Source organism: Nestor notabilis, unplaced genomic scaffold (assembly GCF_000696875.1).
Source record: "Nestor notabilis isolate BGI_N333 unplaced genomic scaffold, ASM69687v1 Scaffold36191, whole genome shotgun sequence".
In the NCBI taxonomy this organism is placed as follows: domain Eukaryota; kingdom Metazoa; phylum Chordata; class Aves; order Psittaciformes; family Psittacidae; genus Nestor; species Nestor notabilis.
In genome coordinates this window covers 13955-31654 of record NW_009915787.1, presented here as the reverse complement: position 1 = coordinate 31654, position 17700 = coordinate 13955, and the positions used below count along the sequence as shown (strand labels likewise).

The 17700-nt window shown below is 37.3% G+C and overlaps 1 protein-coding gene across 1 annotated transcript; it reads left to right on the top strand.

Annotated features, from left to right (window-relative positions):
- The first annotated feature begins 3749 nt into the window (after window positions 1–3749).
- Window positions 3750–17404, top strand: NADK (NAD kinase). The gene is made up of 11 exons (XM_010024296.1): window positions 3750–3922; window positions 7869–7952; window positions 10928–11057; window positions 11591–11696; window positions 11935–12020; window positions 12288–12390; window positions 13175–13326; window positions 13850–13949; window positions 14483–14640; window positions 15761–15843; window positions 16889–17404. Exons 1-11 carry the CDS (start codon window positions 3750–3752, stop codon window positions 17034–17036), a joined length of 1323 nt encoding a protein of 440 aa, XP_010022598.1. The 3' UTR covers window positions 17037–17404.
- The last annotated feature ends 296 nt before the right edge of the window (window positions 17405–17700 follow it).

The window sequence follows — 17700 nt, the reverse complement described above, 5'->3', positions numbered from 1 at the left end:
TCCTCGCTTGCAACCCCGGGAGGAGGCTGCGAGGGAGTGCACCCTCGGTGCCCCGGTACGGTGAGCGGCGAGCAGCCCTAGATCGGACACCTTCCCAGAAGGGTGAAGAGTTAAACCGCGTAATCTGCCCCGCGGTCTCTGGTCACACGAGGTGTGCGCGGTCGGGCTCCTCGCCTGTTTGACACACACAGTGCTGATTAAAGGGTGAGATTTGGGTTATTGATACTTGTTCTTTGGTATTGTAGGTGCGTGTGTTGGTGTTTGAAGCGGTAGGGTTAACAAATGGCCTTGTTTTCCCTGGGTATTGAACATGTGATGGTCATACTGCCCGGTTTTTTGTAGAAATAGCGCTAGAGTATGTCATCAAAAAACACGCTGCTAAATTTTAGCTGCTTTCAGACCGCTACATTTCAATAGGGAGCGTTACTTTGCTGTTTTTCCTACAGGCACACTAAAACAAGAAGTTCTAAACTACACCGAAAAGGAAGTTTTGCCTACCCGCTGAAGTTTTTTCTTCTTTTGGGGGGAGAAGGAGGAGGGGGCGGCTAGTGCCTTAGGGGTGGAGTTATAGACGTGTAACCTCTATTGGAGTTCTTTCTGCAGCAGGATACAATAATAAAGAAACCTCTCCACGAGATTAAGCGAACAGTAATCTGTAGCAATGGGGCAAGTGGTTTCATTTCCGGATATAACATTGTCCTCTTATGCCTTATCACAAGGTTGATAATAATGTACGAAAGGAGGAGTTCTGAATGGTTGATATAATTTCTAAGAAATTAGTTGAAGTGCTGCAGTCCTGAAGGCGTGTTAGAAGTAGTGTGAGTATCAAACAGCAGAGAAGATGGGTTTTTGAGATGTGAGCACACATACCTCTTACCACCTGCATGCGGATTATGTGTATATGGAAGCTTAGCAGAATTGTTTCAGACTTCCTTTGTACTTAACACTCTTGCAGTCGACCTGGAGAGTGATTCCCTAATGATAGTTGAACAGTGTAGTAAAGCTTGGGGGATGGTACGGTGTTGTATCCTTCTACATAAAGATGGTTTGATGAAACCTCTCTGAAGTTCTTGTTCATTTGTAATGACAGAGAAGTTGAAGGTGGGAAACTGCAGTGAAAGGCTGGATATCTGGCTACTTTGTGTCACCATCACAGGCATTTAATATTAAACATTAACACTTTCTCAATTGTCCTTTGTCCTGTAATGCTGACCATCTAAATACTTTTCCTTTCTTTCTTTAGATTTTGGACATGATTTAGACCAGAGCAGCCTTTTTGCTAGTTTGTTGACATGTACTTAAAGTTTTTGGATCCATTCCTGGAAGCTGTTCAGTAATAGCTTTGTCCTTATGTCAAGTCTGCTTATTTAATAAAGGTCTTGTGAGGGAATGCTAATTAAACAATTGTAGTTAAAACATTCTGAATTGGAAAGTATTACATAGAAGGAATATCAAGTTCTTAGGCTGTATTTAGTAGGTCTGTACACCTCCTCACTTCCAGTTTTGTGCTAATCTGATTTTCTTTTCTGGCAGCATGTGTCAGATGAAGATATTTCAAAGTCACCTGGAAACACACTTTATTTATTGCTTACTATATAAATTATTGTTCTCCGCACCTCTAAGGGTGATGCTGTAGAATAGGACACACATGTACCAACTGTTAAGTTACTAAGAACCAATTCTCCATAGACTGCATTCACAGATGTTGTATTTCCATAAACTTGGTTAATGGTGGTTGTAATTTTTATTTTCCTAGGCCCAGATCAACCTCTCAGTGTTTGGATAAAAAGGAATGCGGAGTTTATAAGCTGTGTGGTGGGAAAGCAAAGGAAAATTATGTGGTGTTAACTACCTGGACTTGCAAATTTGTGTGTGTGCCCATTTTGCAGATTTTGAAGAAATAATTACTTGTAATTCTGGCTTCAGTGATTGGATGCATAGTGTGGACAAGTGTATGTGGGTATATGAATCTCTCTGAGAAACATGCAGTTTGGGATAGGTATGTGAAGATGAGAGACTGCTCACTACTGATTGTCACCCTTAATACTTCTGAAATACTTTAGCAGCGGTCTGTCTTTAGAGCTAAGTCAATAGATAACCCAACTGTTTTGTATAATTTCCTAGGGTAGTTCTGGGAGGACGGGGTTTCTTTTGGAAATACCTGGTTTCTGAGTCTTGTCCAAGTCTATTTGGGATCTGTGAAGTAAAAACAGTGGGCAAATTTAGATTATGATTTAAAGAACAAACAAGGTAAGAACTTTCTTCATATGCACACAGATACTGAAAGACCTTTTCCATTCAGAGATACTGATTATCTCCTTTTAAAGTGACTTTTCTTTTCTGAAGCTCAGTTACCTAAACAACTTGTTTGCTGTAGCTGGTTCATAAACAACCATCCAGAGATGCATTCCTGAAGCTTGAGGAGGTTGTGATAAAATGTAATTTGAATTAAAATCTATTAAGAATAACTTATGCTGTTTGAGTCAGAGTTTAGTCTGTTTTACATATGTGCTTGCACCATCAGGGTAATTATGTGCATAAATCAACTAACTGGCATAAAATTTAGATTGAGCTTAAAGTTGTCTAAAAATGGCTTACATTTTTCGAATTTTAGCTATAAAAAAAAATTATCAATGTGTTGAAGCTGCTGTTTCCCAAGTAATGGGCACAAGTGATACTAAGCAACGAGTAACTGACAACTACACATTGATATCTTTACAAGTGCAGGAACTTACTAATTATTAATGGCTGCCAGTAATTGTACCTCTTTGTAGTGGTGTTCTCTTAGGGTAAGTGTAATCGACAGCAGGAGCAAAAGTATTTTCTAATTTGGTTAGGTGGTGGTTCTGTCTAATTTAGTAATGAGTCAGTGCTCATTCTGAAATTACAGCTTCACTTCATTGATGCATTTGTTATCCGGAAGTGGGGATGCTGTGAAACATAATACTGGTAAAATTGTGGACATTATCATCCTCTGGTAACTTTACAGCCAAATATCTTTTGTGGGATGGTTAAATAACTTTTGGGGAGGATGGTTAGTTAAAGTTTGGGGGTTTTTTTATGTTGCAAAATTGCTGCTTACTTGTGGAAGTGAAATAACTTCACATTTGTCCTTCTTTCACTTTATTTGTTTTGGATCATCTCCCCAGTTTGTCCCAAATGATGTAAGAACTTTGGTGTCGTTCTTCAACTTATTTTTGTCTCTCGCCAGCATGGAAATAACTAATTTTTCTGAAGAATTGAGGTTTATTAAGGTTATCTCTATTGCATTATTTTTTGCTTGCTTTGACAGGGTTTCTTCTGCTATAGCTTGGGTTATTGTAGTTTTATTTGTTCAAGATATATATCATGTAATAGGAGACTTTAGCTTTTCCTGAGTCTTAATTCCTTGGCAAATATTTGAAATAGCTTTTCTTCCTCTTCAGTATCTGAAATAAATATATTTTATCCCATTTGTAACTGGAGACGTGAATCTGTGCTGGTCTTGGAACAACTTTGTCTTGAGCTTGTTATAAATCTGAGAACATTGTTTTAATTCTGGTTGCTTCAGATTACCTTGAAGAACTTCTTAATTGCCCAGATCCTTTCAAGCAGTTTTTATCAAAGTGTGTAAACTCAGTGTTTAATACTTACTCTAATAGTTTTGCTGATACTGAGGGGTTTCTTCTCTTCCCTTCCTATCCCCTTTCTCCTGGTGTTTTTCCACAGGAATTGAATTTCTCTCTCACTGAGGTTCCTTCACTTCCAGTATGGAGATGAATCGAGAAAAACTGTGTACCAGTAAGGCTGATGTGAGCTCAGAGTCTGCTTATCATTGCTCAACGTGTCACGATGATGAGGAGTGGAGCAACATGAGCAGGGGACGAGCTAAGTCACGAAGTTTGTCTGCTTCACCAGCCCTAGGAAGCACCAAAGAATTCCGGTATGGAGCTTGGCTCTTTCTCATTGCTGTCTTCAAGGAAAATGACAAAACAACTCTAGTCTGGCAGCTGTAACAAGTGATAATGAAATAAAAATAGTGTTTTGTTGTAATAAATAAAGAGAGAGAGGATCAGTCAACTGTCCTATTGCAGGTCTTGCTGTGAAAAGAACTTGATTTTCTGTAGTAGTAGCCATGTAGGTAGTCAGCTCTAAAGTGACATTCATGTAAATAGGGTTTGGCTGGTTATGGCCTGTTTTCTGTTACAGTATTTCTTGGGAGATCCTAAATTGCTTTTTCTAAATATTTCAGCTACATTCTCCATGTGCATATACAGGTTCAGCAAGACAACATGTTACTGTTTTGCTTTGTGTATGCTATTTAAATGCTGTCTGAGCGTGGATTCACTGAAGTATTTGCATTTAGAAATGGTTATGTGAAATGTAATAGATCTTTTTGTTTTGAAGACAAACTGTACATAAAACTGTTATTTGTAGTGTCATGTATTGAAAGCATTTCTTAGTAAGAAGGTTAGTTAAGAAAGTGTGGGTATATTTCCAGCTAGGGGAAGTTTAAAAGCTTAGAAACTTACTGTTTATAAGCAGATAAACACAAAATACTAATTTTCAAATATGAGGAACCCACTGTGCCCAAGTACTTCCAGGGTTTGGGGTAGATTTGAACTTTAAATACTGTGATATTTGTCATATTTTAACCTAGCTTCAGAAGTTTTAAGTACTTTCCAGAAAGAAAATACAAATGCATCTGTATTGAGCTATGTTAACTCATAGCTTGATAGCAGCTCAGGTCACAAAAAAGGAACAGTTTTGTCCTTTGTTCCAGATCTTTAATTAGTAGGCAGCGCTTTACCACTTGCTCAACAAGTTGCTTTTAAGGGATTCTTAAAATGCACTTCAGAAGGTTATTAGTCCAAATTGAAGGCAGGAAATTAATGGTGGGGGGTAGATTAAGAGCAGACCTGTAATCAAAATGCCATAGCTGTCAAAAGAGGTATCCGTGGAGGTCATAGCCTCAAAAAAGAATCGGTCAACAGGAGGGGTGCTTCTGCGGACTTTTAGTAATGCTCTAGCAATGTGTATTAAAAACCTATATGAGTATTTGGGTTATATGATAGTGTGAGGCAGCACAAAGTAAGTTTGAGCTTGCAGATTGTTTCACAGCAGAGAGAAATGTCCTTTTTTACTTTGAGCCAAATTTCTAATCTATTTGCAAGGCTCTTGTCATGTGGACAGCTTGGATGGAACTTCTGATTTTGTGATCTTTGAACCTATTGCAAATATTGAATAACATGCTGTGGTAGCAGCCTGTCGTGATCTGCGGGAAGTGTTAGCAGAATTTTACCTTCCTTACAGTAAGGACAAAATCATGGAGGAGTTACTCAACAGATGAAATTCCCGTCCAGAGTTACTGCTTTGCTGGTAGGAATGCTCTCGCAAGGCAGAGCGTACATGGGTGAGGCTGAAGATCACAGGGGAAAGCTTTATGGTGAAGGGAGGCATGAAAAAGGCCTATATCTTAAGAGGCTAAAAGGTTAGGAAAATACTTGCATTGCATGTGGGGTTCAGAAAGTCAGTGTACTTGAATGCTTTTGGAAATGTTCATAGAGGGCTGTGCTCTGACTGTACTGTTCTAGCTACTATGTTGTGTGCCTTAGTCAGTATGTGAAGCTTTAGGTTGAAAGTGTGCTGTAAAACTGGTGATTTTTTTCCCTAATCTAATTAAACCTTTAAGAATGTAGTCTTTAGTCAACCTCTGTAAAAATTTAGCCCACATGGCCTTTGATGTGTTATTATCTTCTACCTAAATAGCTGCTTTTTCTTTTTTTACACTAGGAATGATCTTTGTAGATCATACCCTTTGTGGGTTTGAATTAGGGTCATTGTTTACAAGGTTATTTTCTTTTTCCGTTAAGATGCTGTGCATTCATTCAGTGGCTGCCTTCAATTTAGTGCAGAATTGTGACAGGACATTTTGCAGAATGTCAGAAAATGAGCTCAGGCTTGCTGTGTAGTGTTCAGGTTGAAGTAGTTGCCTGTCTGCTTTGAGCTGACACATAGATTTACCTAAAAGATGTGTAAGTTCCAGTGCATTGCTGCTTATTCTTAGCAAAGCCTTCTGTTGATTTAATAGTGCATAAATTGAGTACTAATAAAACCAGGTAAAATCTCAATGAAAATATATGCCAATTATTAATTAGAGCTTGCAGAGAAAGCTTTGTTTGAATGTCATGAATGTCATATGTGCATATTTGATGCCTCTTGTTGGAACAGAGTTTAGCCAGTTACTGGGATTGGCATGGAATAACAAACTGTTGGAAGAAGAAAAGGCAGTTGTTTGGGAGAAGTTTGAGTGGAGCAAGAGGTGGGAGGTGATGTTGCCAAGGTGTTTAACTATTCTGATTTCAGTGTAATTGTTCACAAGCAGATAGAGACTTACTATTCCTTCGCACGTGCTGATATACACATTAATCTCTAGTTATGTCAGTCTTTGCTTATTTTTCTGTTGAAATATCAGTAAGGTAAACATCGAAAAACACTTAGTAATGATTTGACCGGACTGGGTTAGTCAGGATTGGGATTAAAAATGGAAAAAAATATATGTGAAAACCAAAAATCACTTCTCTGTGTTAGATATAGGAAATTAAATACTCATTTTCATTACTAGAATTCAAATTCTATGCATATTTTGTTAGACATAGAACAAATAAGATGTTGCTGTTATTACTTATTTTTTTAATCTGTCATCTGGTTTTGATGTTTATTAGATTTCTGAGGGTTTTTTTAGTACCAAGAGGGAATCATCAGGCTGGTCTGAGCTACTTTATAATACACACAATAGAAAGCAGTGCAGGAATGATTTGTTACTGCAAAGCAATAGGTTAGTTACCAGTTCCTGTGTTAATTGAATTAAGCACAGGAAAGGCATATTTCTTCCTTCCTTTTAATGGAATAATTCTAATAGCATTTACATAAGGTTTCAACAGTTCCATGACTTGAGTAAGTTTTACTCCTGTTTACGAATTTGCTGGAGGAGGTGGGAGGAAAGTAAGGCAGAACAGTCTGACTTGCTCCAGATAATCTCATCCTAGGGCTAGGAGTAATCCTGTGTTCTGGCTGAGATTTAAGTTTGAGGATAAATGACATTTCAGAGCTCCTGTTTATTTGAAGACAAAGATGGCGTTAAATAAATGAAAAAGGGTAGCATTTTTTTCTGCCTATTTAAAACTAAGTCCTGATACTGCAGATACATATCTCCATATACCTTAGAATTGAAGGATTTGCATTTTATCAAGTGCAAAGATTTAAACAACCCCAAAAAGCATGTAAATGATCGGGACATCATTACTGTGACTTGACCATGGCGAAAATATCTGAAGGAGTTGTTTTGCTTTTGGAGACTGTAAATTTTTGGCAAGATTTACACTGGGAAACCTAATTTATCTGCACGTTTTTGTGGTCTCAGAGATGCATGTACTGTTCTGTACTGAGTGTCCAGAAGAGTTGAGACTAAATAGAACCTTGACATGAATTTGCAGAATCAACTTGAGAAAGCTTGACCATATCTTCTGAAGCTATGAAGCTTCCTTTGTGCAAAATGAAGATGAAATGAACACAAGAATATGCCTGGCACTAATATTTAGGAAGCGATTACTCACTCTATGGAGGGGTTATAAACTGTGGGGCTTCAATTAAATTCACTCTCAAGGAGTAGGTATGGGAGGTAAATGTTAGATTTGAAATGTGTGAGTTATTATGTGTAAAATTACCTTGGCCGGTCAACCACAAATGTAGGTTTAAGACATGTTCTTAGCCCTATATTACTTAGTGTGGCTTTTTGCAAAGAGGTTGGTGATTTGGGGAGCTAATTATACCATTTGTCATTGTGTTTGTTTTACTTATTGGTTATCTTTTTACATATGTATCTTTAGGAGAACACGTTCCTTGCACGGACCATGCCCAGTGACCACATTTGGACCAAAGGCCTGTATGCTGCAAAATCCTAAAACGATTATGTAAGTAATCAAACGAATGGCATTGTGCTTATTCTGTGTGAAAGAGAAAAGCTTGCTTTTCCTCTGTTCACCCCCTAATCAGCACCATTTGTATTTTACCTGATATTTAGAGATTTTCATGTTGCTTGATTGCCAGCTGGAGTTCTACATTGCCAAAATTGGCAATTTATCACACATTGACCCTTTAATGAGTCAGTCTGAGAGCAGAAGGGACAGCACTGTACTCTCAAGTAAAACCCCATTAGATGTGCATTAGCTTGATCTGCAGGCTGAAAAGTATAATACAGGTTTGAATGTCATGGGGTATTTTTCCTCCCAAGGGATGATAGGACATAAGCAGTGTTTCTCTGTATTGATTTGTAGTGGTTTTGCCAGTTGGAATATTTCCTGCAGGGTAACGGACATAAAAGGAAATGAATTTTGCTGGTTTTACATTACTAATTCATGTGGTGTTCTTATGCCTACTGTTCTACCTGAACAGTATATCTATTCAGAATATCTGTTTTGGAAATAAAAATAATAACCATTTCACATATAAGCTCTGTAGGGCGTGTGAATAGTGCTGGTAGTTTGAATTTGTGTATTTGATCTGTGGCACTTTTCGTCATATGAATATCATCAAGGTAAGCTTGCTTTTAGACTGCTGATAAATTTAATGTTGCTTAATAAGGGTTGCTTTCTGCTTAGCAGGCATAGAAACATTTTAATCTTTTAGGTGCATGGTATAAAAGTGTTGCTTTTTACACCATGTATTTATACTTAATAAATGGTGTCTTGGTCAGAGGAGGAATGTTGGGGTGCTACAGATTAACCAAGTTGGTGGTTCTTTCTAGAAGGATGTCTTTCATTGTTTTTCCAGTTAAATATAAGGTATTTAAGTATCTATTTGCCTAAATCTTTACCTAAATAGTAGCAGTCTTCCTCCAGACAGGTTGGTGGTAGCCCAACTTTTCCTCCAAAGGTGTGGCAGAAATCATGCGGTGTGCAGTAACTCTGGGCTTCCTCGTTCTTTCTGTCTGTTCTGAAGGCAGGGCTTGGAGAGCTGTGGTTCATGTGAAACCCCAGCTCTCATCACGTGTTTATCTGTCTGGTTCCATGCGGATGCTCCTCCCCACAGGGTGGGTCAGTGTGGTACATAAAATGATAGTGTCAAGATCAGTTGAGCACAGAGGCTGCGGGCAGTACTCATGCACACTACCTGCCAGGGAAAGGACTACTTAAGCAGCATTCAGAAGCTTAAGCTGGGCAGTAGAGGATGATCTCAAGTCACTGAAGGAACGAACTGCTTGAAGACCAAGCTGTGAATTATTCTTACTATAACTAAGGGCTTTTTTTTTTGTTGTGGCTTCTGAAAGCAAGCCAAAGCTTTTTGTTTGGGTTTTTATTCTCCATAGACAGTAATATTATTAAACTCTCTTCACTGGAGAGATTTTTTTTAACATAAAATTCTAGGGTTTATGTACAGGCATAAGTTAGTGAAGATCTTGGTGTCTCTTTTAAGGTCTTGATGATTGTATTGAAAAACCTGCTTTCAGAAGACTGTTCTGTAGGATGATGAGGTGAACTGAATGACTAGTCGGTGGAAACAGAATCAAGTGCTTGTGTTGTTGAGGAGAGGAGAGATCAAATACTTGTTTTTAAATTCTTCCTGGAAATGGAATTTGCCTCTGAAGATCTGTAATAAACATTTTATACAGGATTTTCCTGTAAAGCCTCGCACTTCTTATTGGGAATGATAGAAATATTTAACTGGGAAGAAAAAAGACTTTCAGAGAAAAATGTTTCCTTCTGAGGTAGCAATTTATTAATAAGAGATAAAAGCCTCGACCCTTTTCTTTTTCTTGGAGCTGTTACATTTGCCTGACTCCTGGAAGGAAGCATGAAGGTCTTAAAGCATGTTATGAGTAATCTTTCATTTAGTAGAACTACAGGGAATTGGTGAGTACAGCTGGAGCAGGCAGAGTGTTCTGTTTGAACAGAGAGATAGCGTTGTTTGATAGTAAACGTTATTGGTAGTAACTTCTTCATTAATCTACAGTTTCTGCTGTATTTGTGTGTAGAATATAGGAGTTTTGGAAAGTAAAATGATCTGGTTATTCCATCTCCAGCATGATCATCTGATTTATTTTAACCCTTGCAGTGCAAAATCCAAATCTCTTTGTAAATTTGGCTTGTTCAGCATTTATACTAATGTGCTTTGCTTTTATGGGCTATATCTGCACTGTGTGGAAAAGGGTGGGATGTTTGTTGTATGTGAGATACAACTGTGAAATTATGTAGCTTAGAAGTAGATACAAAAGCAAAAAAAAAAGGATAATACAGCTCAGTATTCCTAAAGCAACTAAGTGTGTTATAGAGCAACATGAGGGTGCTGTTACTGAACTCTCTTGAAAGCTGCAAAATTACTTGTTTAGTTCTTGAGGTTCTCAAGCCTTAGAATGCTGTCCTGGCAATAGGCAGACAATAGCCTTAAAATACTTTTAAAAGTTAATTATATATTTTTTAAAACATTTAAAGTAGTTGTTGTGCTACTTTAAGCAGATAAACTCCTTTTGGGATCAGTGCTAAAATGTTGTTTGCCCTTCAGTGATCGTGGTGTTTAGCGTTAGTAGGGAAACACGTAGAATTTGTGTCTACATGTACAGGCTTCAAAATGTACTGAGGAAACTGTGAAGATATCAGCTCAAGAACTTGATCCAAGAGCTTTTGTAATGCTTCTGTTAACAGCCCTGTTTGCATGTGCCATTAACATGGCAGCAGTTACCAGAATGGACACCTTAATTTTGTGTTACCATCTTAATATAGTAAAGAGTTGATTGGTTTCATGGGGGAAGAAGCATCATTACAATACAAACTATTGCATTCTTCTTTCTGTCCTAGGACTGCAATTAGAGTGAAGGAGATATTCTTAACAGACCAGAATGCTGTCAAAGCAAACTGTAGTGTAACATTGTCTTTATTTTTCTGTTCTCTAGGCACATTCAGGATCCAGCAAGCCAGCGGTTGACATGGAACAAACCTCCCAAGAGTGTCCTTGTTATTAAAAAGATCCGTGATGCCAGTCTGCTGCAGCCTTTTAAAGAGCTTTGTGTGTATCTTACTGAGGTAATGAAATGTAAATTCCATTTTTTGTTGTTCTTTAAACTGGTTTCAGTTACCGATTTTGCTGAATATGGAATGAACAGAATTGCATAGGGCAAACAAACCTTTATACTCACTCCACCTGGAAGTAGTAAAACTTGTTTCAGAGCTTAAGATCAGTACTTAAGTACTTTAAGTAAAGAGCTTAAAAGAAAAAAAAAATCAAGTATAAACTTTCCTTCGTTCTATTTTCAGTTCTGAGTTGCAAGGAATGAGATATAAAAAGCTTAATCCTTTAAGCCCTGAACAAACATAGCAACGTTACTGTATCATGTAATCTGTGTTCCAAAGTTTAGTTTAATAAGATGATCTGTGTGCCACAAAACTCTCATTAGAATTGACCACACATTAAAAGTAAACCCCTCAACCAGCAGATGCAGACCACGTCTGTAAAATATTATTTGTGTGTTTGAAACCAATGCAAATTATGGAGCGAGTCAAAGTATTTTGTCATTTTAAGAGGTTATTAACCAGCTTATTTTTCTTCTATTAAGGAGAACAATATGATAGTGTATGTAGAAAAAAAGGTATTGGAAGACCCTGCTATAGCTAATGATGAGAATTTTGGACCAGTGAAGAAGAAATTTTGCACCTTCAGAGAAGGTACAGTAATGATTTCTTGAAAGTAAAGCTGAAGTGTAGTGCTTATTTGTCTTTATTTCCTTAGTGGTTGGGTTAAGTTAATTAAACTAAAGTGTCTTTTGCAAACAGCTGTTACTAGTTTCAACTGTGTGTTTTTTATACTTGAGTGAATGTGGGCATGCTGCACTTAATTTATGATAGGAAATTAGGACTGTGGATAAAACTTAATTAAGAGTTTGGATTTCAATGTTGCTTCTAGATTATGATGATATCTCCAATCAAATAGACTTTATCATATGCCTGGGAGGAGATGGGACCTTGCTTTATGCTTCTTCACTTTTCCAGGTTGGTCTTTATGGGAAATAGACTAAAAGATCTCTTTTCTTCTTCAAGTATTTAAAAGTTGTTGGGTTTTTTTTTGAGTTCAGCATTTGTCCCTTGCTGTTCATTCTTTTTTTTTTAATCAATACCTTCTGAAAATAATGTCCATACTGTGTTGTTTTTATTATGCACAGTTTAAGTTGCATCACTAGTCAAAATATTAACAGGCAATTAGTTGAAGTATGAAATGCTTTTATTCAGTAGCTTTTAAATTCTTTTCTTTATTGATAGGGTAGTGTACCTCCAGTTATGGCTTTTCATCTGGGATCCCTTGGATTTCTTACTCCATTTAATTTTGAGAATTTTCAGTCCCAAGTCACTCAGGTTATAGAAGGTAAATTGAAGGGGACAAGTTGTGGTGTGTGTTTGTTACATTTTCTGTAGCTTTTTCCAAGAGTAGTAAATTTTCTTAACCAGCTCACTTAGGTTGTCCCATAAGACTGAATGTCAAAAAATGTATATTAAACTATCAGAAGTATTGCATTGCATTGGCCCATCCAGTGCTGCTTTCCATACTATTTTGTAAGGGAAAATGGCTAAGAAATAACTTCGTGGAATGAATTAGTGTAAGATGATGCAGAACTTACGTTAAATGGCAGTTAAATGTACAAACAGAGAGTAACTATGAAGTCTGTGGTAGTCTGCTTCTCTAAACAGGGTTCTGATTAATACTGAGAACTGGGGCAAATAAAATATTTGAGGGAAAAAAAAATACTTTATTTCTTCAATACTGAGTTGAATCCAAACTAGATTCCTGAAAAGATGAATAAAATTCTCACGTTGCTAGAATGTTGCCTTTTAATAGGTATTGCTAATGCATTTTCTTTGAGATTTGCTTTTGTCTTGGTGGAGAACATGTGAGCTTAAGTGTTTTCCAGTCTTGATTGTGTCCACATAAAACTTGTATGAGGAAAGGGAAGAAAGACTGGGTTCAAATTTGACTTTAATTCTGTTCATTAATACTACAAATTAGTTTTGAGCTTCAACCAAGTGTAGACAATTACCTTGTGAATGAAATTGGGAATGTTGGGCAATAGATGAAGGCTAGTCATTACAGGGTTATGTTTACTATACTAGCATATTGTTTCTGTGTACCTTCTCCTCTATTTCACTTCTAGGCAATGCAGCACTTGTTCTACGAAGCAGGCTGAAAGTGAAAGTAGTTAAAGAGCACAGAGAGAAAATGACAGTACAAAATGGTATAGAAGAAAATGGAGTAGTGTCTACAAATATAGAGAAAGAAGTGGGCAAGCAAGTTATGCAATATCAGGTCAGAGGGGAAAATAAGCAAAAGAACTAATGAAGTGTTTGTAAATTGCTTTGTACTTGTTTTATTACAACTTTCCCCCTTTCATTAGTTTACTTACATTAGCTCAGTGGTGTGGGGCTGATCCATACTGCTGTAGTTCAAAATATGGGCACTAAATAATGAGGAAGTGGTGTACATTGCTACTTTCTGCAATCCTAAGTGCTAATACTGTGTTTTCCTGGGGTAGTATTTGCCTTCTATTTTGAAAACAAAGTAGTAGTTCTAAAATGGGATATCCTAAAGATTTGTGTAAGTGAAAAGAAAAAAACTGCACATTGTTAGTAACCAGCTTCTGGAAATAAATCTTAACATCTAAAAACTTCAGCTGACACTTGATAAGGCAGAAGTGTAAAGAGACTCTAATTTGGCAAGTACTGAATCAGCATGATTCTTTCAAAGACCTGGAAAATGTGTTTCAGCTTGTAATTTATTATATTGCCAAGTAAGCAATAGTGGACTGGTGTAATGTTTGATGTCATGGCAGGTCCTAAATGAAGTTGTAGTGGATCGTGGTCCTTCTTCTTACCTTTCCAATGTAGATGTCTTTCTAGATGGACACCTGATAACAACAGTGCAAGGAGATGGTGAGTCTGCTGCTTGAGTTAAATTGCTTATTGGTTCATGTGCACTGTTACTGTTTTACTGGAGGATTTTCTCACATGGAAACAAAATCTCCACCTTCATTTTTCTGGTGACAGAAAACGTCAGTGTGCAAAGAATAGGTGTGTGTATTCGCTGGTAGCATTCCACAGTGAAGTATGAAAGTGTTGTAAGCTTTTTATGTGGACTTGTGAAGGCAAGCAACAGTTTCATGAAATACAGAAGCTGATCTTTCAAAACTCTTACCCTTAAAAAAAATGAATGCCACTGTTACAAAGTTACATAATCTGAGATCTAGAAGTTTGTGCAACTTACCTGATGCCACAGAACCAACCTGCTGTGTCAGGATTAGAAGAGAGCTGCTGACTTTTTGTGTATTAGACTGCAATTCTCATGCGGAATACAAGTTGATACATTCTCTGCTTTGTTTTCATAACAGTGCTATTTCTTAGTTGTCTTCCAAAATAACACATTGATTGTAATGCTAATGTAAGTGAATTTTTTGCTCCTTTCACAGGAGTCATTGTCTCCACGCCGACTGGTAGCACTGCGTATGCAGCTGCAGCAGGAGCTTCTATGATTCATCCCAATGTTCCTGCAATAATGATCACCCCAATCTGCCCTCACTCATTGTCTTTCAGACCTATTGTTGTTCCTGCTGGAGTGGAACTCAAGGTTAGCTTCTGTTATGTCTCTTTCTAAGTTAAACACTTCTGTAATAACCATGTGAACCAGACCAAAGCAGAAGAGGTCAGGAAATGCCGTGTATCTCACGCATTCTTTCATTTGTAGGAGGATCAGATCAAGTCTGGTTGAAGAATGCATCTTTGTTCAAAATAATATACCCACTAGCAGAATACTTCACACTGCTTCCTACTGGATTGTAGTTGTGTAACATTCTGCAAGATGGGAATGCATACATTTGCATTCTGACTTAAAATTTTATGTCATTTCAGCTAAAGTGCATGTAAATCAGCATTTAAGGGAATGAAGAATTCTACTTCCGTGGCTAAAACAACAAATATTGCAGAATTTGAGTATATTGGTAGAGTATATTGCAATTCACTAATTATATTTAATGCTGTCTTGCAGAAAAAAAGGCATGCAATACCTGAATATGAAATGTGTAAGGAAGAAATCTTTTCTGCTGCTTGCATCTGTTACAAGCCTTCAGACTGTTTAAGTTGGAAGAGAGCTAGTGTGCTTAGAAGCGCTCCTCCGGGGATGTTAGATTAGCTTTCAGAAATAAGTGTGCGCTGGGATTTTTACAACATAAATTGATTGTTTATTCATGGCACTGCTCTCAGCAGTTACTTTCTTGTCAGTGGATGTTACTGGCCAATACTAATCAATTCTATTACTAGGAATGTATATTAAATATGAGCAAAACTTCCTAAATTCAGCAGCTTTAGATTCACTATGTATTAAAATGTGTTTTTCTGGATTAACTTTATTATTTTTCTTGAAAGAGATGCTAAGTCAGTTCATGTAACTGAATTAAAGTGTGCACTGGCTGTACTGGAAGGTTTTTCTGGTATGACCTTGTATTTATAAAAGGGTGTTTATTGCATGTGGAAAACGTATGTATATGTATACACCAAACACAAAATGAAGATTTGAAACTTGTGTGGCATGTTACTGTACTGTTACTATGGACAAATTACAAATATCAGTGCAACTCTAATGTTATGGAGAGTCAATTCTCCACTTAAGAGGGAGGATGGAGGAGCTGTTTGTTCTTTGCTCTTGAAAAACAGGGCTTGCATCTGAAGTTTAGTTCTTTTCTCTTTTTCAGATTATGCTGTCCCCAGATGCCAGGAATACAGCATGGGTTTCATTTGATGGAAGGAAGAGACAGGAAATATGCCATGGAGACAGGTCAAGCCTAATTTTTTTTTTTTTTTTTTTTTATTGTAGCATTTCTCTATAAGTATAGAAAATACTGATTCATGCACTTATTTCATTGCTTAACATCTGTCAAAAGGGTTGCTGACAGCGAAGAAATAAGCTTTTATAAACCGTAATACCTCTTCAAGCACAAACTGCACTGGAAGTATTTAATTTCTAAGGAGTTTTTTAGATCTCCCTATGAAAGCAAGTGAGATGTTAAGACAAACCATGTAAACATTGCATGCTTGGCAAGGAAGATGACATGTCTTTAAAAAATTCTGTAAATTTAACTTAAAGAAGGTGTAAACCAACCAGAGTTGCATGTAAGCAGTGGCTCTAAATGATGCCACATGGCTTAAACTGTGTGAACTTAGTGAATGGTTGTGGTGACTTGTGATGCTATTGCCTTGAGTGAGCAAAATGCAGCATGTGAAGTTTCCTCAGCTTTTATGTGCAGAATGTGGTGGCTTATCCTAATAGGAGGTGATTTGAAACAACTCTGAGATATATGACTGATAGACTTGCTGTTCAGGGTGAGTTTTTATTCTTGGTCCATACAAGTTGCTATTCCTAGCAAAATGTATAGCTGGCATGACGCTCCATCTTGAACTCTTTGTATTTCCTCTGAGGTCTATAAATCGGGAGACTAGAAAGGATTTAAACACAAGCTCTGTCCCTTTATTAGGGTGTTAGACTTAGTGCTGTTGCTTATAGTTGAAACTTAACGGCTGAGGTAGTGATGTACGTTTTCCTTTGTGCCTGTGTTGTTGGTGTGAAGACCAGCAAGAGACTGTAGGATGTCATGGAGTGGGTTAAGTAATCACTGTTCACAGTGCATCTGTTAACCATTTTAAGCCCTGTGTTCACTCTTCAGATGAGGCTGCAGGCTTAGTTACTGCTTGATTATGGAATCTTGCCGCTTTACCAGGTTGGCTGAGCCTAGCACTATGTCAGCTAGTGACTTGAAGATTATTTTTTGAACAAATGCTATTGACTGCGCTTGACTGACTGGGGTGTTCCTGTGTTGTTGCAGTATTAGCATCACTACCTCTTGCTATCCTCTTCCTTCGATCTGTTTCCGAGATCCTGTGAGCGACTGGTTTGAAAGCTTGGCTGAGTGTTTACACTGGAATGTTCGGAAGAAGCAAAATAACTTTGCTGTTGAAGAAGAAGAATTTTGAGTGTCTACATCTAACAAGACTCATGGGAATGGAAAGTGGCAGTATCCCTTCTATATGCGTGGATTTCAAAGTTTTTGGCTAACAAGTGTGGTCACCATCTCAGACATATCTAGTGATTATAGTTTTTATCTGTCTGATCTGCTGATGGCTGGAAATGATTGTGCTACTCCTGTCCACCAAGGAATGGAAGAAATTAGGCTCTGATTGTTGTAGTCCAGTGTGAATTTCCTTCAAATGAGCAATCTGAAGACTGATTCTTTCTGATTGGTATTGACAACTGCATCTGTAGATCTGATTGTAACCTATAATTTACCAGTAACATGGTAGGCTGAATGTAGATACATAATAGAAAAGTGGCAGTAGAAAAGTGGTATTAAAATACTCTGTTTCATTTGGTACATTTGTAATTCCATTTAAGACTGCTATGCATATAAAGGCTCTAAGAAACTTCCTTGAAGAGAAAAAAGAAGCTCCTCTTTGTTAGCTTAAATAGATCTTGCCCAGAACAGCTCCCCATCAAGAGAACGCTTAAAATACTTTCTCCTTACCTGCAAATGTGACACACTGTGAAGAAACACCCTTGAAGAATGTGGTTTGTTTTTTTTTATTAATAGATGGAATTAGTTAAGTAAAAAAAGTATATTTTTTTTAATATATATACATA

Excerpts from the sequence above, each read along its gene's own strand:
- NADK (XM_010024296.1), top strand. The coding sequence starts at position 3,750 with ATGGAGATGAATCGAGAAAAACTGTGTACCAGTAAGGCTGATGTGAGC. Across the intron at positions 11,697-11,934 it reads ATTTTGCACCTTCAGAGAAG|ATTATGATGATATCTCCAAT; the intron begins GTACAGTAATGA and ends TGTTGCTTCTAG. Across the intron at positions 13,950-14,482 it reads AACAACAGTGCAAGGAGATG|GAGTCATTGTCTCCACGCCG; the intron begins GTGAGTCTGCTG and ends CTCCTTTCACAG.